The 22,742-nt window shown below is 34.8% G+C and overlaps 1 protein-coding gene across 1 annotated transcript in view; it reads right to left on the reverse strand.

Moving 5' to 3' along the window:
• The window catches only part of COL19A1 (collagen type XIX alpha 1 chain), a 357,310-nt gene that overhangs the window by 190,410 nt on the left and 144,158 nt on the right, over nucleotides 1-22,742 (reverse strand). Inside the window, exons 12-14 of the mRNA XM_064360928.1 lie at nucleotides 14,200-14,253; nucleotides 5,566-5,619; nucleotides 3,931-3,966 (exon numbers count right to left, since the gene is read on the reverse strand). Of these exons, the coding sequence (XP_064216998.1) occupies nucleotides 3,931-3,966; nucleotides 5,566-5,619; nucleotides 14,200-14,253 (144 nt within the window). The remainder of the gene's footprint in view (nucleotides 1-3,930; nucleotides 3,967-5,565; nucleotides 5,620-14,199; nucleotides 14,254-22,742) is intronic.

Raw genomic sequence — 22,742 nt, forward strand, 5'->3', positions numbered from 1 at the left:
AGACCCAATTATATACAGACTCAACCAGTTAGAAGAGAAAGTATAAATAAGAAACAAAATGAAATAGATGGTTTTATGTATCAGATCTTTTTGATGAACTGGTTCTATATAACTAAAAAAAAATTTAAAGTAGCAAAAGCACAAGAATCCACAGGAATACGAAAATAACTGCAATAAACTTAATCCCGGCTGGACTCAGTGGTTCATGCCTGTAATTCCAGCACTTTGGGAGGCCGAGGGAGGAGGATCACTTGAGCTCAGGAGTTTAAAACCAGCCTGGGCAACATGGCAAGACCTTGTCTCTGTTCAAAAAATAAAAAATTAGCTGGGTATGGCGGTACCCATCTGTAGTCCCTGCTACATGGGAGGCTGAAGTGGGCAGATCACTTAAGCCCAGGAGGTCAAGGCTGCTGTGAGCTGTGATGGGGCAACTGCACTTCAGCCTGGGAAACAGAGTGAGACCCTATCTCAAAAGAAAAAGAAAAAGGAAAAAAAAAACCATAATTCCCCAAAAACATCATAAAGGATTGCCCCTGCATCAGTAAACTCAGTATTACAGTGTGCTCCATTACTATTTCTCTTAATTTCTTATTAAACAAAACATGAATAAAAGTAAACCGAATATAGAATGTATGGCTTAGAGGGGGGAAAAGTGTTTAGCTCTTCCCGCTTAGTTATTGTGGGCAGTTCAGCCATGTGTGCTTAGAGAGTTTCTGGAATTCTGTGTCCTAAAGTCGTCAATGCTTGTTGACCTTCACAAGAAGGATTACTGTTGAACTTGCTAGTAGCTTGTAAATGTGGAAATGGAATTTCATCTGTCCCCTATAATGAAGTAATCAAGAAGTGAATCATGGGTATGACTAGGAAGGCTGGCCTCTCCTGGAAGCTCATGAAAGTAATCAGGTCTGGTGTTTTTGATAGAAATACTAGTGTAATGAGTAATTCCAAAATGTTTGCTCAAGATCTGTAAGAGAAAGCTGTAAAGAAAAGTATTAGACATGCTTTCAGAGCCTTAGTTCTCAAGCGTGGCTACACACTAGAATTGCTTGGGAAAAATCTAAAACAACTGTTGCCTGAGTCCCTCCCTAGAGATTCAAACTTTACTGGTATGTGGTGCAGTCTGGGAATTTTTTTAAAGCACCTTGGGTAATTCCAGTGTGTAGTCAATATAGAGAACCATTGATCTATGGGAAAAGGCAGCTAGTTGGGAAGAGGGTGCTAAGTCCTTGTGACCAGTGTAGTCCAACAACCCGTAGCATCTGCATCCCTTGGAGTTTGCTAGAAATGTAGAAGCTCAGACCTCATCTCAGACTTAGGAATAAAAATATACATTTGAACAAGACCCTGAATGTTCCTATGCACATTAAATTTTAAGAGGTATTAAGGCAGAAGTAGATGGACATTTGGGTGAAGTCTGTAATTAAAGATACCTTCCTGGCCCTAATTCTCTCCATTTAATGTAGCAAGGTTCAATCTTAATTTCATTTTACTAGTATGCCTCCCTAATGGAAAGAGATAGTTTCTTATCACTATGTATTAAGCTAGATTTCAAATGAAAGTTGGACTTCTTGAACGAACTAAAATAATTTTTTGGGTATGAAGAAAGCCTTTTCCATTCTAGTTCCCATAAACAATAGTTCTCAACTCCTACTGCATATGTAGATCCACTTGGGGAGCTTTTAAAATATACTGGTCCCACATCAGGTTGATTGAATTAGAATTTCTGGGGGTGAAGCCCCAATATTGGTAAGTTTTTTTTAACTCTTCAGTGGATTTTAGGGTGCAGCTAGTTTTGAGAACAATTATGGATAAACTCTGTTTACTGACTCCAATTTATCATTGTCTCATTTAATCCAAATATGATGCAGTCAGTCATTTGGGCTTCCTCAAAGACTATTACCAACTATTTCAACTAATAATATATCAATCTGCATTATCAGATCAATTAAATATTGACTGTATTATAAGTTGGTGTTAATTTTAGTTTATTTTGTAGGGAACAGTTGATAATTTATATTAACAAAGAAAGTAATGTCAAGCATACAAAATAGTAGTACCCCAATAATATGAATATTTTACTTTATGAAACAAAACATTTCATTTCATGGTGTTTTCTCCATGTCATATTTTTAGACAAGTATGAAATTAGCTTGTAATCTCTAAGTGCTTGATAGCTGAATGGTGTAAAGAGGTATCTTCAAGGTGTTTCTTGGCAGAAAAAAGCTGGCTGCTATTAAAAATCCACAAAATATATATAATCCAATGCAATTTTCTGATTGAGAAGCCACAACTGTATTTCAGGTGAAATAATATATGTAGATTGCATACTGGTCTTCCAACATGAGTTGGAAATAATTAGGAAATCAGATAACTAAGTGGAGTAGTTGAATATATAACTTAGTTGAAGAAAACAGGCATGAGTCTTACAGAAAATGAGCAGGTTTAACTAAATGACTGCATATAACTTAGTTGAAGAGAAAACAGGCATGTGTCTTAAGTAAAATGAGCAGGTTTAACTAAATCACTGCCAAATAATTTTTTTAAAATTCTACGAAGTATAAAGAACAAAATAATATGCACATAAAACCGACTGTCAAGTAGTTTTTCTTTTCATGCTTAAAAGCTTACAGCGTAAAACCCCGTCTCTACTATAAATACAAAAAATTAGCTGGGCATGGTGGCATATGCCTGTAATCCCAGCTACTCAGGAGGCTGAAGCAGGAGAATTGCCTGAACCCAGGAGGCGGAGGTTGCGGTGAGCCGAGATTGCACCATTGCACTCCAGCCTGGGTAACAAGAGCGAAACTCCGTCTCAAAAAAAAAAAAAAAAAAAGCTTACAGCATAGAATTCCACTGCAAATTTAATGAATTATCCCCAAGTGAGTCACCTATTTATTTCCTTAGGTTTTCTACATATCAAAAAATATTTGTTTATGTGGGAGTTGTAAAGATTATTTGTGTAAGACACTATTAATGTTTTTTTCATAATGGGATTTTTAGTACAAAGATAAATACAGATATTATCAAAATCACACAGTTTTTGAGATTCCTATGTTCTGCTAATGGGAAGGGCTCCATCCAGATTACTAGAATACTTTTTAAAATCTGACCTTCTATAATCAGAATAGGTCTTTGAAAACTACTGATTTAAATGCTTAATTTATCTCCTAGGTAATATCAAAAACTTCAGGCTATAGAAGATTTTTTTTTTAACTGTTCTCTTTTCCATTAGGCTTAGAGCCTTATCTAAGTTAAATGAGAATCTTTAATGGCCTATGAAGGAAGTCTGTAATAGTAAATTGTATCTGAATTTAAGAGCATCATATATTTATTACTAAGTGCTTCATATATGATGTACCATTTAATTGAGAACAATCTCATTATGTGCACATTATAAATTTTTCTCATAAATCTATCACTAAAATCTTGCCATTTTTTATCATCTGCAAATTTTAGAAGCAAATCATAGAGGAAAATAATGGTTTTAGACAGTGCTGGGAGAATGTAACTATCAGTTTAAATAGGTAGCTGTCTTTATTCACTGGATAATTACAATTTGTTTTGTCCTTTTACAGTTTTTAAAGCAAGTAGGACTGTATCTGATTCCATTTACTTTAAACCTGATGTTAAGAGTGTACAATCAAACATTTAGGAGACACAATTATGAACCACATGGGGGACAGAGAAAATTGCTCAGGGTAGGTACTGATTCCACACTTTTATTGTAACTACCTGTATGACCTTGGGTCAAGTATTTCACTGTTGTGGGCAAATGCCCATCTTTAAAATGTGGAGGTTTGCCTACATGTACTCGAAGTCACCTTCAATTCTTAACTCTGTGATTTAAATCCTGGTTTAGTCATGAAGTAATATGAATAATAAACAGAATAACGGCTTTCAATTTTGAATTTCGATTTCAAGAATACTTACAGGTAAGGCTGGTGGTCCTGGGGGTCCTGTATCTCCCTAAAACAGATTAAAGAAAACCTGCAATTACCACTAGTCCCTTTTTGCATATTATAAATTTATAAGTGAATAGAAGCAATATCTATAGATAAATCTTGAAGAATAGAAAAATGGAATTTAATCCTGATAAAATTTTCCACACAAAGAAAATTTATCATGTCCCTTTTAGCTCTCATGATATAAAAATCACCTTGTATATTCCATGGTTATTGCAAAAGCAGGACTTGTTTTGGAAGCTAAAATAATCTAATTTTCTATTCTTTTGTCTACTAATCCAAAATTAGAAATAATATATTTTCAAGTGTGGTTACTCGCCAGTAGAACAGCTGGGAAGTGTCACAGCGATAGACAATTTGTCTGACAAAGTTAGTATGAGGATCAGCAGAAATAATAAGTGGATCTCCCCATTTCATGCCTCCCAGCTGCAAGAAGCAGTCCCATAGCCTCTTCTAAAGCTCTGCTGAATTGGCATCACATTTGCCATCAACTGTAAGAGGCTTTGCCTATATTTATGTATTTTTGAATACTAAAATTGCTTTGCTGATCTATATGAATACAAATTTCCAGGTGGATATATCAACAACTATTCAACATCTTTAAAAAATGGTTCATCTAAAAAGTTCATCATTTTCCAATTTCCATGTCCCCTTATACTTTACGGTCCTGGAAACTCTATTTATTACACAAGAACTCTCACATACTAAGACCAATCACCCTTGCCATGGTTTTTATTTAGCTGCACATTATGGAGGCCATGTACTGTATAGCATGGGGTACCAGGGTGCTGTAGTCTCACGTTGAGTACCTTTAGGACTTTCTCTTTTCTCAACAAATATAGCCACCTAGAAAGTTAAAACTTAGCATTGTGTATGCATTGTTTTTTGCAACAATTGAATTAAAATAGACAATAGTTGCTAAGGAACACTGATGTGGCTTTAATCAGTCATTGAGGACTCATTTGCAAGATCACCTTTAACTCATAGATAAATATTGAAGACAGACAAGGATTTCTAAATGTGCTAAGAACGGAGAACAAAATACAGTGCAAAACACATAAACATACAATTTTCATCAAATTGGGATCACTCAACTACTTTATTCAAAACAACCCTTGCTTTGTACTATTTCTTATTTTCCTTTTCAAGGTCATTGCAAACATGTCATCATGAAATGGCTTATTTCATGAGAAAAAGTGGCAGAAAATGGAATAGTTAGACTAAGACTGAGATACAAAGTTAGCTTTTTTCCAAAAGCCACTTGCCTCACCATTATGGTAGCAGCTCAGTGTTACTGGCAAAATTTTCCAATACAGGCCACACTTGCTAATTTGGTGACTCAATACCTAATGCTGTTAAGCAAGGGCGAGAAAAGGGAAATCTTATAAATACAAGTTAATGCCAACTAGCAATTGTGCATTTAGTCTTTTCAAACTAATTAAATGAACAAAAAGGCTGTTCTTATTCAGATGCTATTAATGTAACAGCCTTTGGTTAACTTTAAAATGCTTTTGGGAGATAAACAGTATCAATGAGAAGTCACTGCATAGGTTGTCAGGGTTTTCTTAAAGAAAGATTGGGCTTTGCTGGGTAAACACAATACCTTTTCTCCTTTTGGGCCAGGTGGACCAGGAGGACCCAAGTCACCTTTTGAACCCTGTAGAAAGAATATAACCAATACACAGTTCAAAGAAAGCTTTAATTTCTAACAAGTCACTAGTAACAAAACAAATTATAATTTACTAAACTTTCAAATCCCATTCTTCCTTTTGTAGTATAGAGAGAATAGAGACAACTGGCACTAAAATGATAAGCGACATCTGTGCCGTGGTGGGCACAGATACATTAAATCAGCGCGAGTCCTCAATACTGCATATTTGTGCAACTTTGCTTCCTGCTAAAATTACATTAATTCACCATCTGGGAGAATATCATTTAGATCTATATGAGCTTTTAAGTATCCACTTTGGATTAAATTTGTGGATGTTGTAAATACCTCTGATTTAGCATTGATTTGGCCTTTGTAAAGCTTGCCAAAAAAACTCAAGAGTAAAATCAAAAACACTTTTATGTCTCTATCAAGAAATCTAATTGTGAGGGGAAAACGAATGAAAGATGCATTCTTTTGCTATCACACAACTGGAGCTAAAATGTAATCTCTCGCCTGTTTTAAACTATGTTTTAGTTGTCTAATTCCTATCTTTTTTACCTGGATTTATAAAGATGTCAAATGAAACCATATATGACATAGACAGAATATCAGATAAATATTTTCATAAGTCCTCTGGACTGTTGGATGTTTTAATGGGTATTTAGTTGATCTGACTAAGCAATGACAGCTTTCGAGACTACTACAATAGATTGTACCAGAGGAGATCAGCTCTACAGCTGCATAAATTCACAGTGTACATAGAAAGTTAGATAGACACATCCTCACTACATGGTAAATAGGGAAAATATCTTCTTTTGTCCTTAATTTAAGGACTCGATGAAGGAAGAACAATAATAGAAAAAAAGAAGTATTCTGAAGCCACATAATGCACAGTAAATCTGAGCATCTCACTGCTCCTAGCTGAAAGACTCAGCTATTACTGCCCTGACATTTTGTAGTGAATAAATAATACCAAATGCCATCACCTGTACTCAATATAGACACCAGTGATGAAATGAAAGAAACAAAAGAAAATTGGATACTTAAAATAAGCCTGTTGCAGACAGTATGTGAAAATTGTAGTATTATACTTTAAGAAAAACATTTTTAGTGGATGAAAACAATATCTAATTGGGCAAAAAAACTTGTAGTTGCATAAATGCCTTCATGTATAAAACTCATAGTTATGCTTTTTCAATCATTATCTTGGAATATTTATAGAAAAAAGATGAGTGAAAAATTAAATAATATTTGAGACATAGTATTATTATTTGCAATATCCGTTTCTTCCCAAATCAAGCAACCATAATCTATCTATACATGTTTCCAGAGTAGAACTTGGCAACAGCATATTGTAAACACTTGAGGGAAGAAATTTGCCATTTCTGTGAATAGATTTATTATTAATTCACTTGTTCTTTCATTCGCTTATTCAATAAACATTTATTGCATACCTTGTGTGAAGTCACTTCTGGCCTTTAGACCTGTACTGAATAGCCACAAGCCACATGTAGTTTTTGAACTCTTGAAATGTGACTAGTCTGAATTGAGTTGTACTGTGAGTATAAAAAACTGTTGGATTTACAATATTTGGTATAAGAAACAAATATAAAATATCTCATTAATAATTTTTAAATTATTATATGCTTAAATGATAACAGTTGGATATATTGGATTAAATAAAATATATTATTAAAAGTGTTTTCACTTGTCTCCTTTTACTTTTCTTAATTTGGCTACTAGAAAAAAGAATGTATTTACATTCATCTTGAATTTGTAGCTGTCATTATATTTCTGTTGATTAGTAATACTTTAGAGATACAGAAAAGAACAAGACATTAATGAAGATTCTCTCCATCACCAAACTTTAGTCAGGGTCCTCTGAGCTCTTCTCAACTAGGCCTGGGACGTGGCCCCCATTCTGTCTTTGTTCTGCCACGCTCAATTATAGCAAGAATCTTGCTAAGTATATGTATAGAAAATCTCTCACCCTTAAAATCTGTTCTCCATTCCGTAACCTTTGAGGAGATCATGTTCTTTATCCCCTACCTTGATGTCTTTGGCCTGTCTTTAACAAGAATCTTCTTAGATCAGTTTAGTCAGAATCATTCTACCCTTGATGTCTCCTCTTAATTTTCTACCCAGTGACTTCCCTCCCTCTGCTCATTGGCTATAAATCCCCACTTGTCTTTCTTGTAGTTAGAGTTGAACCTGATCTCTCTCCCTTATTGCAATTCCCCTATTGCAATAGTCTGGAATAAAATGTCTTCCTTATCACTTTTTAAAAACAAGTGTCGGGCCGGGTGCGGTGGCTCAAGCCTGTAATCCCAGCACTTCGGGAGGCCGAGGCGGGTGGATCACAAGGTCAAGAGATCGAGACCATCCTGGTCAACATGGTGAAACCCCGTCTCTACTAAAAAAAATACAAAAAATTAGCTGGGCGTGGTGGCGCATGCCTGTAATCCCAGCTACTCGGGAGGCTGAGGCAGGAGAATTGCCTGAACCCAGGAGGCGGAGGTTGCAGTGAGTCGAGATTGCGCCATTGCACTCCAGCCTGGGTAACAAGAGCGAAACTCCGTCTCAAAAAAAAAAAAAAAAAAAGTGTCAATAATTTTTTTCTTTAACAAGGTCAAGCTCCCTGTCCTCAAGGAACTCACGTAATAAGAGGAGAGTGACTGACAATAAACGGGTCAACAGGCTGAATGTGATAAAAGTGAAAGAGGAGAGAGCTGCTATTTCAGGTGGGGTGTCAGAAATGGTCCTTGTGTGGTGGTGACATTCATTGTTTCAGAAGGATCCCAGCAAAAATGTAGAATCATTCTGTGTCCATCAACAGATGAATGGATAAAGAAAATGTGCTATATATACACAATGAAGTACTATTCAGCCATAAGAAAATAAAATCCTGTCATTTGCAGAAACATGAATGGAACTGAAAGTTTTTATATTAAGCGAAGTAAGCCAGACACAAAAAGACAAATATTCCATATTCTTACTTAGATGTGGGAGCAAAAATATTTGAACACATGGAGGTAGAAAGTGTAAAAATAGATAACAAAGACTGGAAAGAGTGAGGGGTAGAGGGAGGATGAAATGATGTGGGTAAAAAGATACAAGCATACAGTAAGATAGAAGGAATAAATTCAATGTTTGATAGCAGAGTAGGATGAGAATACGTTAAAAAAAAAGTTGTATTGCATTCGGAAAATGGGTAACCTAAACACCCTCACTTGATCACTATGTATTACATATGTGTAAAAAAGTTCTCATGTACCCCATGAATTTCCACAAACTAAAAAAAAAGGATCCAGCCATGAAATGATCTGGGGAGAAGTGTGGGGGCAAAGGGAACAAGAAGCACAGAGGTCACCAAGGTAAAAGGAGTGTCATGAGCATGCAGGTAAGGAGTAGGGGATTAAGTCAAGGTTTGCCAGGGGTCATGGTACATAAGGAATTGCAGGCCATGATGAGAAAGAAGGGTTTTGTTCTACATGCAACAGGAAACCACTTAGGTGTTTTAAGCAAGAAAATGAGATGATGTGAATATGTTTACAAAAATCCCCACAAACCACTTTGGCTGCAATGTGGAATGCAGATTATGGGCAGCAAGAGTGGGAGCAGAAAAGAGCCTATGACAGCTTTTCCGGGAAAGAAAGCAGGATAGCTGGGACAGGGCTGTGCCAGTGGAAATGGTGAGAAGTGGTCAGAGTTGGCACATGCTTGAAGCAAGACTGGCAGATATTCCAGAAGTGGAGGAGAAGAAGGAAAATCTCCAGGCTAATGTGCACTTAGCTTAAGTAACTGGCTAGGAAGTTATACCATTCACTGAGCAGAGAAATTTATTAAAAAGAGATTCTGTCTTCTTGCTTGTATAAAACTATGCAGAGAAAAGACAAACGTGAAAAAAATGGCTGAGAAAAACCTTGAGTATCCATTTATTCAACAAATATTATTGAACATATGCAAACACGTAAAACTAAACTATATACTCCTTATAAATATGTAAGTGTGAAACATAATTTTTAAGAATGAAAGGAAACATTAGGCACAATATTTAGAAAAATGGTTAACTCTGGAGTGGAGGATAGTATATGGTGAACCACACAGGCTGATTCCATGTAGGGGATGATGTCTTAGTTCTCACATTGAGTTCTGGGTACATTGGTGCTCTCATTATAACTATGATTTATAACCATCATATATGTTATATATATTATTTTTGTAGGCATAAAATAATACACTAAAATTTTTAAAGATTCCTGCCCGACAAATCAATCCCAGTTGTAATTTCTAGGGAAGCAACGTATTGGCAGTTGAATCAGCTAACTCTCCCTGGTTCAATCAACTATGGGCAGGGAGAGGTGAGGGGATGATGCAGCCAATTACAAGTTGATGTGAATATTATCATTGAAGTATATAGCAGGTATGCAGGAAGTATTTCCCACAGATGTCTAATTCTAGTGGAGGTGTCTAAGACTTCACAGATGTGGATTTCGGGAGAGTCAGAAGAGGAATGGCCTTTTATGTATAATCATGGGTAAGTTAGGTAAGCTTTCCTATATAATAGGTATAATAAGTAATAGTTTTCTTGAAGGGTTGTTCTTAGAATCATATGTTGTAGAAACATTTAGCACATGGTAGGAACTTAATAAATGTTGCTTTTATTTTTCAAGTTCAAGCTTAAGGGATAACTGATTTTTCTTTCTTGTTCAGTTTTATATCAGTTTGATGGATATGTAACAACTATGCTTTAACTCATATAGGATAAAATGCAATTGAGAAGCATTGGATTTGTCAAGCCTTTACTTTTATGGCCATTAAAGTGGCCCCATGTAACTCACGTCTTCCTGTGACAAAGTATAATGTTGTTAAGGCCATGGCATTGTCATAGGCTCTGAGAAACAGATCAGTAATGCTTTTCTCAAATGCAGTTTTTCTCCTTGTGTCACAGTAGTGCTGCTATCGATGGTTATTGAGTGCTGGGGAGAAAGGACACAGCACTCACCATAGGCATAAAGAGCCAAAGGGAACAGACTCTGAATTTGATATTGAGAAAGATGGGTATCTGTTATGAAGGTTCTCAATAAAATTCATGCATATAAAAATTCTCAAAAGCACAGTAGTTGACTCTGCATGTAATGTGGAGACAGAAACCGTTATCTAAAGGCAAGATAAAAGCTGAAGAACAGTATTATAACTAGAATTATAAAAGCAGGTAGGCTATAAAATTATTTATTTGGAGTACCTATTACTACTTAATGGGGTGTCACATCTTTAAAAATCAGAAGATAATATAAAAATATTATTTGTTAAAAATTTTAACCCATCAATTAATTCTTTTCACAAGCTTCCCATGACTTAATCTTATTCTCTAGCAGTGTCAACAGCTGTTGCCAGCCGATATTTCTAGTTTTGTGATTTTAATATTTTTGAATTCTGCAGTACAGATTGCGCTGGTATAAAGAGATTAACATGATTATTTTAGAAACATCAGATGCTGTAATTCTAATGAGGCATATTTAAAAGACCATAATATAGATTCAGAAAAAGAGACAACAATTAAATCTACTTTCCTAAGATTGTATAACCCCACAAAAAACAGATAAATAAATAAAAGCTCCTATTAGTGCTAAATGTGTTTTATTTAACCCAGTTTCTAATAGTGAATGTTTATATAGTTCTTGCTTTGTTCTAAATCCTTTCTGTATGATAGTCCCTTTAATCTTCACAAAAAAATCCATGAGGTAATTTTGGGGCACAGAGAGTGATAACCCCAAAGTGTGGTGCTTTGGTATGCTGAGTACTTCTGAATTAAAGAAACTCAAAGGCCTTAGAAGTTGCCTCAGATCCAAGAACTTTCTAACCTTCTCTTGTTTCTCCCCCAACCCCTCCTGGAGCACAGGAACGGGCTCTCTCTGGAAGTTTCTTTATCAGACTGAGAGGTTTTCTTCCAAAAAAAACAATTGTCTTAAAACCCATTTTCTGTGAATCTAATCAAATAACCAGGAAAATTAATATCTGGAGAAGAGAATAAACTAAAAGTTGTTACCATGCCCAGACAGACTCTTCATCTATTCTTCTGAGGGCAGCTCTGAGAGATTACCTGGGAGTCTTTATCTGTATAAGACAACTTTTCTTCACAGTGCAGGTCCAGCCCACACCTTTCTGTAACTTGTCCACAAGCTATTGTTAACTCTTGGTCCCATTCAGTTCTTCTGAAAATAATTTACTACCCATCATCTCCTTCTCTCCTATAAAGAGGGTTCTATTTAAGCTTCAGCCATGTGGACTTTCTTTGAGTCTCATATTTTTTATGGCTCCCACTGTATGCACATTAATATATCTGTATGCCTTTTCTCCTGTTAATCTGTCTATTGTCAGTTCATTTCAGCAGACTGAACCCCTCAGAGGGGTAGGAAAATTATCTTTTCCCCTACAGTAAGTACTATTGATATTATCATTCCATGATGCAAATAAAGAAACTAAGGCACAGAGAGGATAAGTAATTTACCAAGTAGTATGTCAGCTAGTTAGTGGCAGAGCTGGGATTTGAACCCAGATAGTCTGGTTTTAAAGCTCACAATTACAACTTTATAATACTCGCTTTCAAGTCCATTCTAAGATACCTTTGTTAAATATATTTTGTGTTAGGTCACAATCAAAATTATTGAATTATACTCTAGATTGTGTGTAAAGATTAGGTCTTATATTTTCAAGGTTAAATTCTAGCAATTCAAATTTTTGAAAACGTAAATGTATGTTTGGTATGCATTATATAAACTAGAATGGAAACATGAGAATGCATTTGTTTAGTAACACCATAGAGATCAACCAAAAGTTTAGGCATGCACACACATACACACACACACACATGCATACACATACACATACACAGTCAAGACACACTTAGAAAAATATCAGCGTATTTTTTCTTATCCCAATGACTAGGGGCTGCTACTGGCATTTAGATTAGGTTGGTGAGCTTCAAGGATGCTAAACATTCCACTCTTGCAAGACAGTCTGACTTGAGAAAGAATTGTCTTGCCAAAATGCTAGCAGTACCACATTGAAAAAGACTGAACTGTTACATGCTACCCTTTAATTTATCATTTACACTTTCCAAAGTGAGCTGGCCCATTTTATGAGAAAGCTGGCACAAAAGAAGTTATTATAAGATACATTGACATTAAGATATATATAAAATGCAACAATAAAGACTATGAAAAAAGGCTGTTGAATTTGTTTAGTAGAAATAATAAAGCATTCCAATATACTCTGACTTAGAAAGTAGCTGGAATCACCTGGCCCATTGAGCTTATTTACCATGCATTCTAAGATAATATTTCTGAAGTTATAATTTCCATCATGGCTTGACTTTAATTCAAATCCAAATAGCCATTCTAATACCTTTCATTTTTTAAGAATGTATACCTGGGCTTATTGAAAGTCAGAGTGAACTGTCATAAATGCTGAATTACTTTAGTTTGCAGAGTCAGTTTTTTTAGCACTGAAAAATAAGCAATGATGTGTAGCATGATTTACTGGGAAAATCAGACTTTTCAGCCAGATATTTAGAGTTAAAGGTCAATTTTAGTATTTTATAAAAGAAAGTTGTTTAGTAGTTAACATACATAGAAACATTAACTACTATTACTACTAGGGTTACTAGGGTCTTTCTTTTTTGGAAGACTCCCCCCCAACATACACACATGAGAACATGAGATATCCTTATGACTTTCTCCTCAGGCTCAAAAGATTGGTCTTCAGCCTCTCTTCCATTGTAATGGTCTACTGCATACAAAATGGATTTCCCAACACATCTAGAGCATTAGGGAGCTAGATAGAGTCTCATAGTTTTTCCTTATTCTTTTTTAAGTTGTGTGGCCCTTCAGGTCCTTTATGCAAGTGAGAAAAGGAAGCTGAGGGAAAATAATTCTCATTTTGGACACTTCCCCTACCAGTAAAGTTAACATATCTATAGTAAATAGTGAGTAAATGTAAATAAAATTACATTTCAGAGCAAAACCCACCTTTGGGCCATCCTTCACATTTTATCCTAAAATCTGGAGTGCAATTCTGGCGGGATAATTGTCCTGATGGGAAGGGGAGGAGATGACTGGGGTCCAAGGATATCACAGGCAATGTTATCCCTGAGGCTGAGGAACTGGTGCCGTGGAAGGGAGCAATACAGATTTAGTTTCCCTTCACTTCCACCCTTTCTTTCCATCACTAAAAGCCTACCAATACAGACACCATCTGTAGACTAGATGGAGATTCAGACTGAGATGAAAAGTGAACCACTGGTAAGAGCATAGGCCACAGCAGAAGATATGTAAGATGAAAAAAGACAGAAAAAGAAGACTAGAAAATGTGCAAGCATGAAACATCAAGGAAGAAAGGCCTTTATAAAACCAATGAAACTAAAAACACTAGGCCTCTACTGAGCCATGTGAAACAACACCATGATTCTTAATTGTGTAGGATCATGGCTGGCTCTGCCAAAAATAGGTAAATCTTAATAGCATTAAATAGCATATTTTAGTGACAAAATGTAAACAGAGTATCAGAAAAGAAAGTTAGGCTTACATTTTCTCCATTAAGGCCAGCCAGACCTGGATCTCCTTTTTCTCCTCGTTCACCCTAAAAAGAAACAATTTATACAATGAAAATCTTATATCTGAAAACCTTTGCTAGCAAAAAATGAAGAGTTACATTGTTCGGGTATGTATAACAAATTAATTACTTTACTAAACTCTTGAAAGTTATGTTTATTAAAAAAACAATCCTGAGTCCTAAAAGAAGTTTAAAAGTTCAAAGAAAAGCTGCAGCCAGGCCCTGTGGCTCTCACTGTAATCCCAGCACTTTGGGATGCCAAGGTGGGTGGATCACCTGAGGTCAGGATTTCTAGACCAATAGCCTGAACAACATGGTGAAACCTGTCTCTATTAAAAATAAAAAAATAAAAAAATAAATTAGCCAGGCATGGTAGCACGCGCTACTCAGGAGGCTGAGGCAAAAGAATCTCTTGAACCTGGGAGGCAGAGATTGCAGTAAGCCAACATAACACCATTGCACTCCAGCCTAGGCAACATAGCGAGCTCCATCTCAAAAACTAAACAAAACAAAACATAAAAATGATTAAACAATAAAAATAGAACAATAATTTTTTTTTCTTCTATAAGCAACAAGGAACTTTCTGGAGGGTGATTTGACTTGGCAATATATACCAAGGATCTCAAATCCATTCATTTCATTTGAGCCAGTGATTTCACTTTTAAGAATGTATGTGAATGAAATAATCAGAGATAAAATAATTAGATATAAAAATAATGAAATAATTTTAGGCACTAATATGTAGAGTGTAATGCTATTTATAGTAGTAAAAAAGGAGAAGCATCCTAACTGTCCAATAATAGGAAACTGGTTAATAGTATAGAGATAATAAATTGACTATGATGAAGCCATTAAAATCACATTTGTGAATTTTATTTTATATTAGAGAAAAATGCTCATGATATAAAAAGCAAGATACAATTAAAAAATAGACAAATCCAGTAGATAAATGTTAACCAATATGTATTTTTATTAAAGTTACAAATGTTCAAAATGGTCACTAATATCACTATGGATGATACATAGCCATAGTGACACATAATTTTGTTTTCTTAAGGAAAGTGTATACTTTTATTGGCCCACCCCACATATAGTATAATTGAATTTTTGAAAATGCCTGTCTACATATCCAGCTGTCTACCTAGCCACCTGTACACCATCTACTCATAGGTCTTAGAAACAATACTGTGAGGAAAAAAAAAAAAAACACAAAGTAATAAAAGTGGTTAATGTATACATTGTGACACTTCACTTTACTCCTCAATGTTTTTAAATTTTTTTTCTAGAGATAAACATGTATTAGCTGTACAATCAGTAAGGTGTTTAAAAATAAAATAATATATTATGTATAGAAAGCACTTAACCAAGTATAACAATCTATGTGTGTCTGTGTGTGTGCTTGTGCAGTTAGTTAGTAGTAGTAATCTTTGCTTTATTCTCTTCTTTATATTTTCTGTTTTTCTTCTTCCGTTTTTCCTACAATGAACGTTATCATTTTTATTTGCAAAATAGTAAGGAAAAGCAAGCACCTGATATTAATAAATGATACATTACAGAAATACAGTTGTATACTCCTAATCATCTAAGAATATATATTATCACAACACAGAAAACATAGGAAATGAAGGAAAAAATAACTTAATCACTGGGACATAAGAAACACATATAATATACAAAACAAAAAAAAAGGTTTAAGTTAAAATAAAACTGAAGATTTTAAGCTAAAAATGGAAGGGTAAGGAATTACTCTATAGAATTGTGCTATCCAATACAGTCGCCAATAGACACATGTGGCTACTAAAATTAAAACTAAATTAAAGGTAAAATTTTGTTCCTCAGTCGCCCTAGCTACATTTCAGGTTTTCAACTATGCCTACTGCATTGGACTGTGCAGATCAGAACATTTCCATCATTACAGTCAATTCCATCCATTTGACATTGCTGTTGTAGAGGATGTCAAATTTGACAGGAAGCAAAATAAGAAATAAGAGGCTCGCAAATACACAGAAGAAAATATTTTTCTAATAAGGGGATCAGAAACAATAAGGTGTTTAAATATTAATACAACATGTATTCAGGATAAGTTCAAAGAATGAATAGAAATTTTTGACACAGATGATGCATATAATTCCATGTATATCAACATTAACTTCCAGAATGTAACTAAAAATGGATACAGTCTTTATGCAAAACTAATGATTCTCATAGATGGAAAAAATCAGCACCTATACATATTAAAGAGATGTGTGCCTACAAGGAAATCTGCAAGCTTGACAATAGTAATAAAAGCTAACTAAAAATAATAAAGAGAACAGTTAATATTCTGATGAAGTTTATGCTGCATAGCAAGAGAATAAGAGATGTGGTAGAAGACTAAAGAAGAAACATACTACTTCAAATTGATTCCTAGGAAAAATCCACAATGGATTTTTAGAAGCACACTTTTTAACATATAAAAAAAGTCATTTTGATCAAATAAGGTTCATTAAAAATTTATTTTATTCATGATTGTCATTTTCATAAAACACTCATTCAATATTTGCTATGTGCCCAAACCAGGGATATCCAACAATACAGTGTATCTGGATTTCCATAAAGCAGGAGTCGAAGTCTCTTAAAACACACTTCAGGGTAAAGAATAGAATATAGGTAAAGAACAAAAAAGGCCAGGCACAGTGGGTCACGCCTGTAATCCCAGCATTTTGGGAGGCTGAGGCGGGCAGATCACCTGAGGTCGGGAGTTTGAGACCGGCCTGGTCAACATGATGAAACCCTGTCTCTACTAAAAATACAAAAATTGGCCGGGCGCGGTGGCTCACGCCTGTAATCCCAGCACTTTGGGAGGCTGAGGTGGGTGGATCACGAGGTCATGAGATCGAGACCATCCTGGTCAACATGGTGAAACCCCGTCTCTACTAAAAATACAAAAAATTAGCTGGGCACGGTGGCGCATGCCTGTAATCCCAGCTACTCAGGAGGCTGAGGCAGGAGAATTGCCTGAACCCAGAAGGCGGAGGTTGCGGTGAGCCGAGATCGCGCCATTGCACTCCAGTCTGGGTAACAAAAGCGAAACTCCGTCTCAAAAAAAAAAAAAAAAAAAAAATACAAAAATTAGCTGGGCCTGGTAGTGGGTGCCTGTAATCCCAACTATTTGGGAGGCTGAGGCAGGAGAATCACTTGAAACCGGAAGGTGGAGGTTGCAGTGAGCCAAGATTGTGCCACTGTGCTCTAGCCTGGGAGACAGAGCAAGACTTCATCTCAAAAAAAAAAAAAAGAATAAAAATATAAGACTCCGTCTCAAAAAAAAAAAAAAAATATATATATATATATATATATATATATATATATATATATACATACACACAGGCTGGATAATACTACTCTTGGTATGTAATTGGCAGAGGAATGGTATTCAATGAATATCTATCTATACATTTATCTATTGACCTATCAACTATGCATCCATCCATTTATCATCTCTTAAGGTCCCTTAATCTCAGTACTATTGATAATTCTTTGTTGTGGGGGTTGTCCTGTACATTGTAGGATGCTTAGCATCATCCTTGCTCTCCGCTCACTATACGCCAGTAACCAGCCACTCCCCTAGTCCTGGCAAATAAAAAATGTCTACAGACTTTGCCAAATGTTCCCAGAGGGCAAAATCACCTCTGATTGAGAACCACTGATATATATCATGAATATGTATGTAAAAGACTTATAATATGAAATACTACCACAGATCAAAGCAATATTCTATAATAAACAACTTGAAATTTATTAGGAACAAATGTGCAATGCTGGATTTAAGTTAATTCTGGATGGATTAGAAAACCAACTTAAAAATAAAAATATTAAAGGGCCAGAGTAAAATATAGATGAACTCAGATAAGAGCTCATGGTGAGTAAGGCATCTCTTTGCATGAAATCAAAAAAAAAAAAAATTCGTAAAAGAAAAAATATGTATCTGACAAAATATTAATCAAGAACCTGTAAGGCAAAAATACTATAAATTGAATTTAAAAACAAATAATAAATTGGGGAAAATATCATGTAATGGCTTAATAGTTAATATTAATATGCAAAGATTGTGTGTTGGACTGCAATATATTCATAAGAAAAAGAATAATATTCCAACTGATAGTTGAGCAAAGAACACATCAGACAATTTATCACAAGACACACTAGATGACAATAAATAATATTTTAACTAGTATTAATTAATCAGCCTATATACTGGGACTAGAATAGCTCTAAAGCTTCTCCATATAAAATTCTATCATTCTTGAAAGAGAAGCAACGGGAGTTCTATATCTGGAAGGAAATATATATTTATATCTATGTATTCACAAGTGTTGCATATTTAATAAATTCCAAACAATAGAAAACTGACAATAGTAACCAGCTGTTCCTTTTTTCTCTACCGAGAAGAAGATGAGTAAAAACAAAACTGCAGCATTTAAGATTTAAGCTAGAATTACAGAAAATTTACTTGACATCAGAGGTTGTTACAGAATAGAATGCATTTAGATTGTTTCTTGTGTTTGAATAGGTTTAAAAGCAGAAAAGATTTAAAAACAAAACCAATAGTACATCTCTGGTGATTTCTCTAAAAATAAAATAAATCATTCTAGTTTAATAAAAACTTAAATCCTAACCAAAGGAGAAAGAATGCATGGGAATTAGATTACATTTACGATTTTCCCAATAGCCATTCTATGATAAAACTATTTCAAAAAGAACCAAAATTTAGTGTTCTTCCAAACAAAACTGTAATGTCTTGTCATATGAAATATTACATTCAAGTTAAATAGTGAACCTGAATATAATATTCAAAAATATTATATATAAAATTTGAATTAGTCCATTATTATCCATAATGCAGGTAGTTTAGCATTACTAATCCTTCAATAGATAATAGCAATAATATTTATTCTGTATATCTTACTACATGCCAGGCTCTGTACTAAGCATGTTACATAATAAGGACTTTTAATTCTAGCAGTAATCACACAAATTGGGTAATCTCATCCCCATTTACCGATGACAAATCAATAGCTCAGAGGACATAAATAATTTCCATATAATCAAAGAACTGTGTTTATTATCCTAAGTTATTTCCTCAATTAATTGGACTGCATAGGAACTTTCATAAACTGGTTCAATTCATTTTATACTATATGCCCCTAGGCCCACTTCAGTTTTTAGCTGAAGCTGGTGATGGAAAACTCCTGTGGGGTTTTAGATGCTGTCAATATTTCACCTCAAGCCCAATCCTCCCCATTTCTTTCAGTTTTCTGCTCTGGGATTTTTCTGAAGCCAGAGAGTTTGTTCAGCCCTGCCAAGGTATCCTGGAAGGATGGCGATAGTTAATGCTCCTAGAAATAATTCTCCAGCAAAGGGTGACAGGAATTAGTGGATTAACGTGTCAGCTTTCTGTCCTACAGAGTGATAATTCCCAGGCACATTCTACAGGCTTCCTCAGAGGGTTTCTAGTAGGACTCAGCTGCAGTTGCCACAATGATATGCAGCTCAAAAAATGCACCTTTTAATCAGCTTTCCCTTGTTTCCTTATTTTCCCCATTCCTTCACTCCTGTATCTTGGGCTCTCTCTCAAATCAGCTACCTGTCCTCAAGTCATTGTCTCAGACCTTATTCAGGAGAATGAAAGTGAAGACAATGTCTTTCAGCCCCCAAGGCCTTTACTCTTGTCCATCCATGATCTATCACTCCAAGTGCTCTGTTACCATCACTCTAAATACCCTTGCGCTACTGGCTTTGTGATGGAGCCAACCCCCATGAATCAAACTGTCCATCTTGTTGCTCCTAGAGAAAAAGACACAATTGGATAGACTGGTATCGTTATAAATTCATGATCACTAACCTAATTCTAGGCCCTTAAAGTGTGCCATTCCCCTCAAATCCTTGGTATTATGACTTCTCCTTCCACTCTCAAATAACCTTGCTTTCTACAAAGAAAATAGAAGCCATAGTACAAGCCTTTACTTGATGCCATGAAATCTACAAATTCACTTACTTTAATACCATTCTTTACTCTTCTACATGGAAGAATTGTCCCGTACTGTTTAATGCTAATCCTTCAACCTGTGCTTTCAATCTCATCTTTTTCTGCTCCCTCATGGAATTAATGATTAAAATTATGGCCCTCTTCTGCATCTTCGACCTCTTTCCCCTCATTTCTTTCCCACACTAAAACATGCTGCTGAATCTTCTGTTAAAACAAAATCTCGTACTTCTATCTCCTGTCATTTCCAGCTTCACCTGGAAGGAAATCCTTCCTTTTTCAGATAAACTTGAGCCAGACTCCCGATACTCCTGTTTGCATTCATTATTCCCACTCACTCTGCAGTTCACTCCAGATTGACTTGTGCCCTATTTGCTCCTCAAAAACTGTTCACGCCAAGGTCTTGGGTGACCACTATCAAACAATATTTAGTCTTTTTCTTCCTTAACATATCAGAAGTATTTGATATCTTTATGACAAGGCCCCTCCTAGAAATACTTATTTGCTGAGATACTATATTTCTTTAATTTTTATTCTACCTCTGTAGCTGTGTTTATTCATTTTCATTTTTGCTAAATCCTCTAAGTGTTGCTGCTCCACAGGGATCTGTCCCAGCTTCTTATGTACTCCCTTTCAATAGACTTTCCCTAGATATTTTCTCTACTTTTACGGCTACAATCATCATCTATATGCTAATGAGTCTCAAGTCCCTACTTCCAGCATAGATATCTTTTTGATTGTTTAACAATTTTATTAAAGTATGATTTACTTGCCATAATACTGATACATTATACATGCAGGGTGCAATAGTTTCAGTAAGTTTACACAGGTCTGCAGCCATCACCACAAGCTGAGATTAAAATACTTCCATTACCTAAAAAAGTTTCCTTTTGCCAATTTATAGTCAACTGCTTCTCACTCTTCCAGCCACGGAAAACCACTGACACACTTTTTATCTCTCTGTTTTGCTTTTTTCTAGAAATTTCATATAAATAGAATCATATAATATGTAGCCTTTTTGTCTGGCTTGATTCAGCATTATGTTTTTGAGTTTACCCATGTTGCATGGAGGGGTAGTCATTTCTTTTTGAGTAGTATCATCTGTATGGATATACCATATTTTATTTATTAACTCACCAGTTTCTTATTTTTAGATATTCTAGATAATGCTGCTATGAACAATAAAATAAACATGTTTTTGTGGACATAGATTTTTACTTTTCCTAGGTAAATACCCAGGAGTTTATTTGCTAAATCATAATAGGTATGCATGTGTTTAACTTTCTAGGAAATTCCCAAACCAGTTTCCAAAGTGCCATTTTACATTCCCATCAGCAATGTATTAGGGTTCCTAATTTCTACATACTCTCACCAACTTTGTCAATCTTTTTGATTATAGCCATTTTAGTGGATGTATAGTATATCATTGTGGTTTCAATTTGCATTTTCTTAATGATTAACGATCATTTCCTCTACTTGCTAGACATTCACATATCTCCTTTGATGAAGCATCTATTTACATCTTTTTCCCATTTTTAGTTTGCCTTCTTATTTTTGAGTTGTAAAAGTTCTTTATGTATTATTGATACAAGTCATTTATCAGATATATAATTTGTAAATACTTGCTGCCAAATATAGTTTGGCTATCTTATTCTTGAAATAATATTTTTAAATTTTAAAAAATTTAACAGCTTTACTGGGGTCTAATCAGCATACAATAATTTTCACATATTTAATGTATATAATTTGATAAGTTTTGACACATATATACAGCCACAAAACCATCATAACAATTAAAATAACAAACATTTGCATGTTTGTTTTGTTTTGATTTTCCTAATGACTAATTATGTTGAACAACTTTTCATGAGTTTATTTGCAATTTGTATATCTTTTTGTGTGGAGTGCTATTCTAATCATACTCATTTTAAAAAATTGAATTGTTTGTTTAGAGTTATTTATATACTCTGGATAAAAGTCATTTTATCATATATGTAATTTGAAAATATTTTCTCCCATGGTGTGCTTTGTCTTTTCATTCTCCTGGCAGTGTCTTTCAAGGAAAAGATGTTTTTAACTGTTTCTTTTATTGATTGTCCTTTGAGTGTTATAGATAAAAATCTTTGCCTAACTCCAAGTCACAAAGTATTTATTCTGTGTTTTCTTCTAAAAAATTTATAGTTTTGGTTTTTACATCTATTTATATTATCTATTTTAAATAAGTTTTGTATAATGGGGGAGATACAGGTTGAAGTTCTTACCTTTCTTTTTCTTGAACATGCAAATCCAACAGTATAAAAGGGTTGTTGAGAAAACCTATTTATTATCAGCTGAGTTATTTTTGTAGCCCTGTTGAAAGTTATCTGTCTAGATATATGTGATTTTACATTTTGACTCTATTATTTTCTATTGGTCTATTTGTCTATCTTTAAGCTGATGCTACACTTCCTTGATTATTATTATGATAAATGTTGAAATCAGGCAATATTAGTTC

This window comes from Aotus nancymaae, unplaced genomic scaffold (genome assembly GCF_030222135.1).
Source record: "Aotus nancymaae isolate 86718 unplaced genomic scaffold, 86718_ANA_hifiasm-v0.15.2.pri h1tg000040l, whole genome shotgun sequence".
Taxonomy (NCBI): Eukaryota; Metazoa; Chordata; class Mammalia; order Primates; family Aotidae; genus Aotus; species Aotus nancymaae.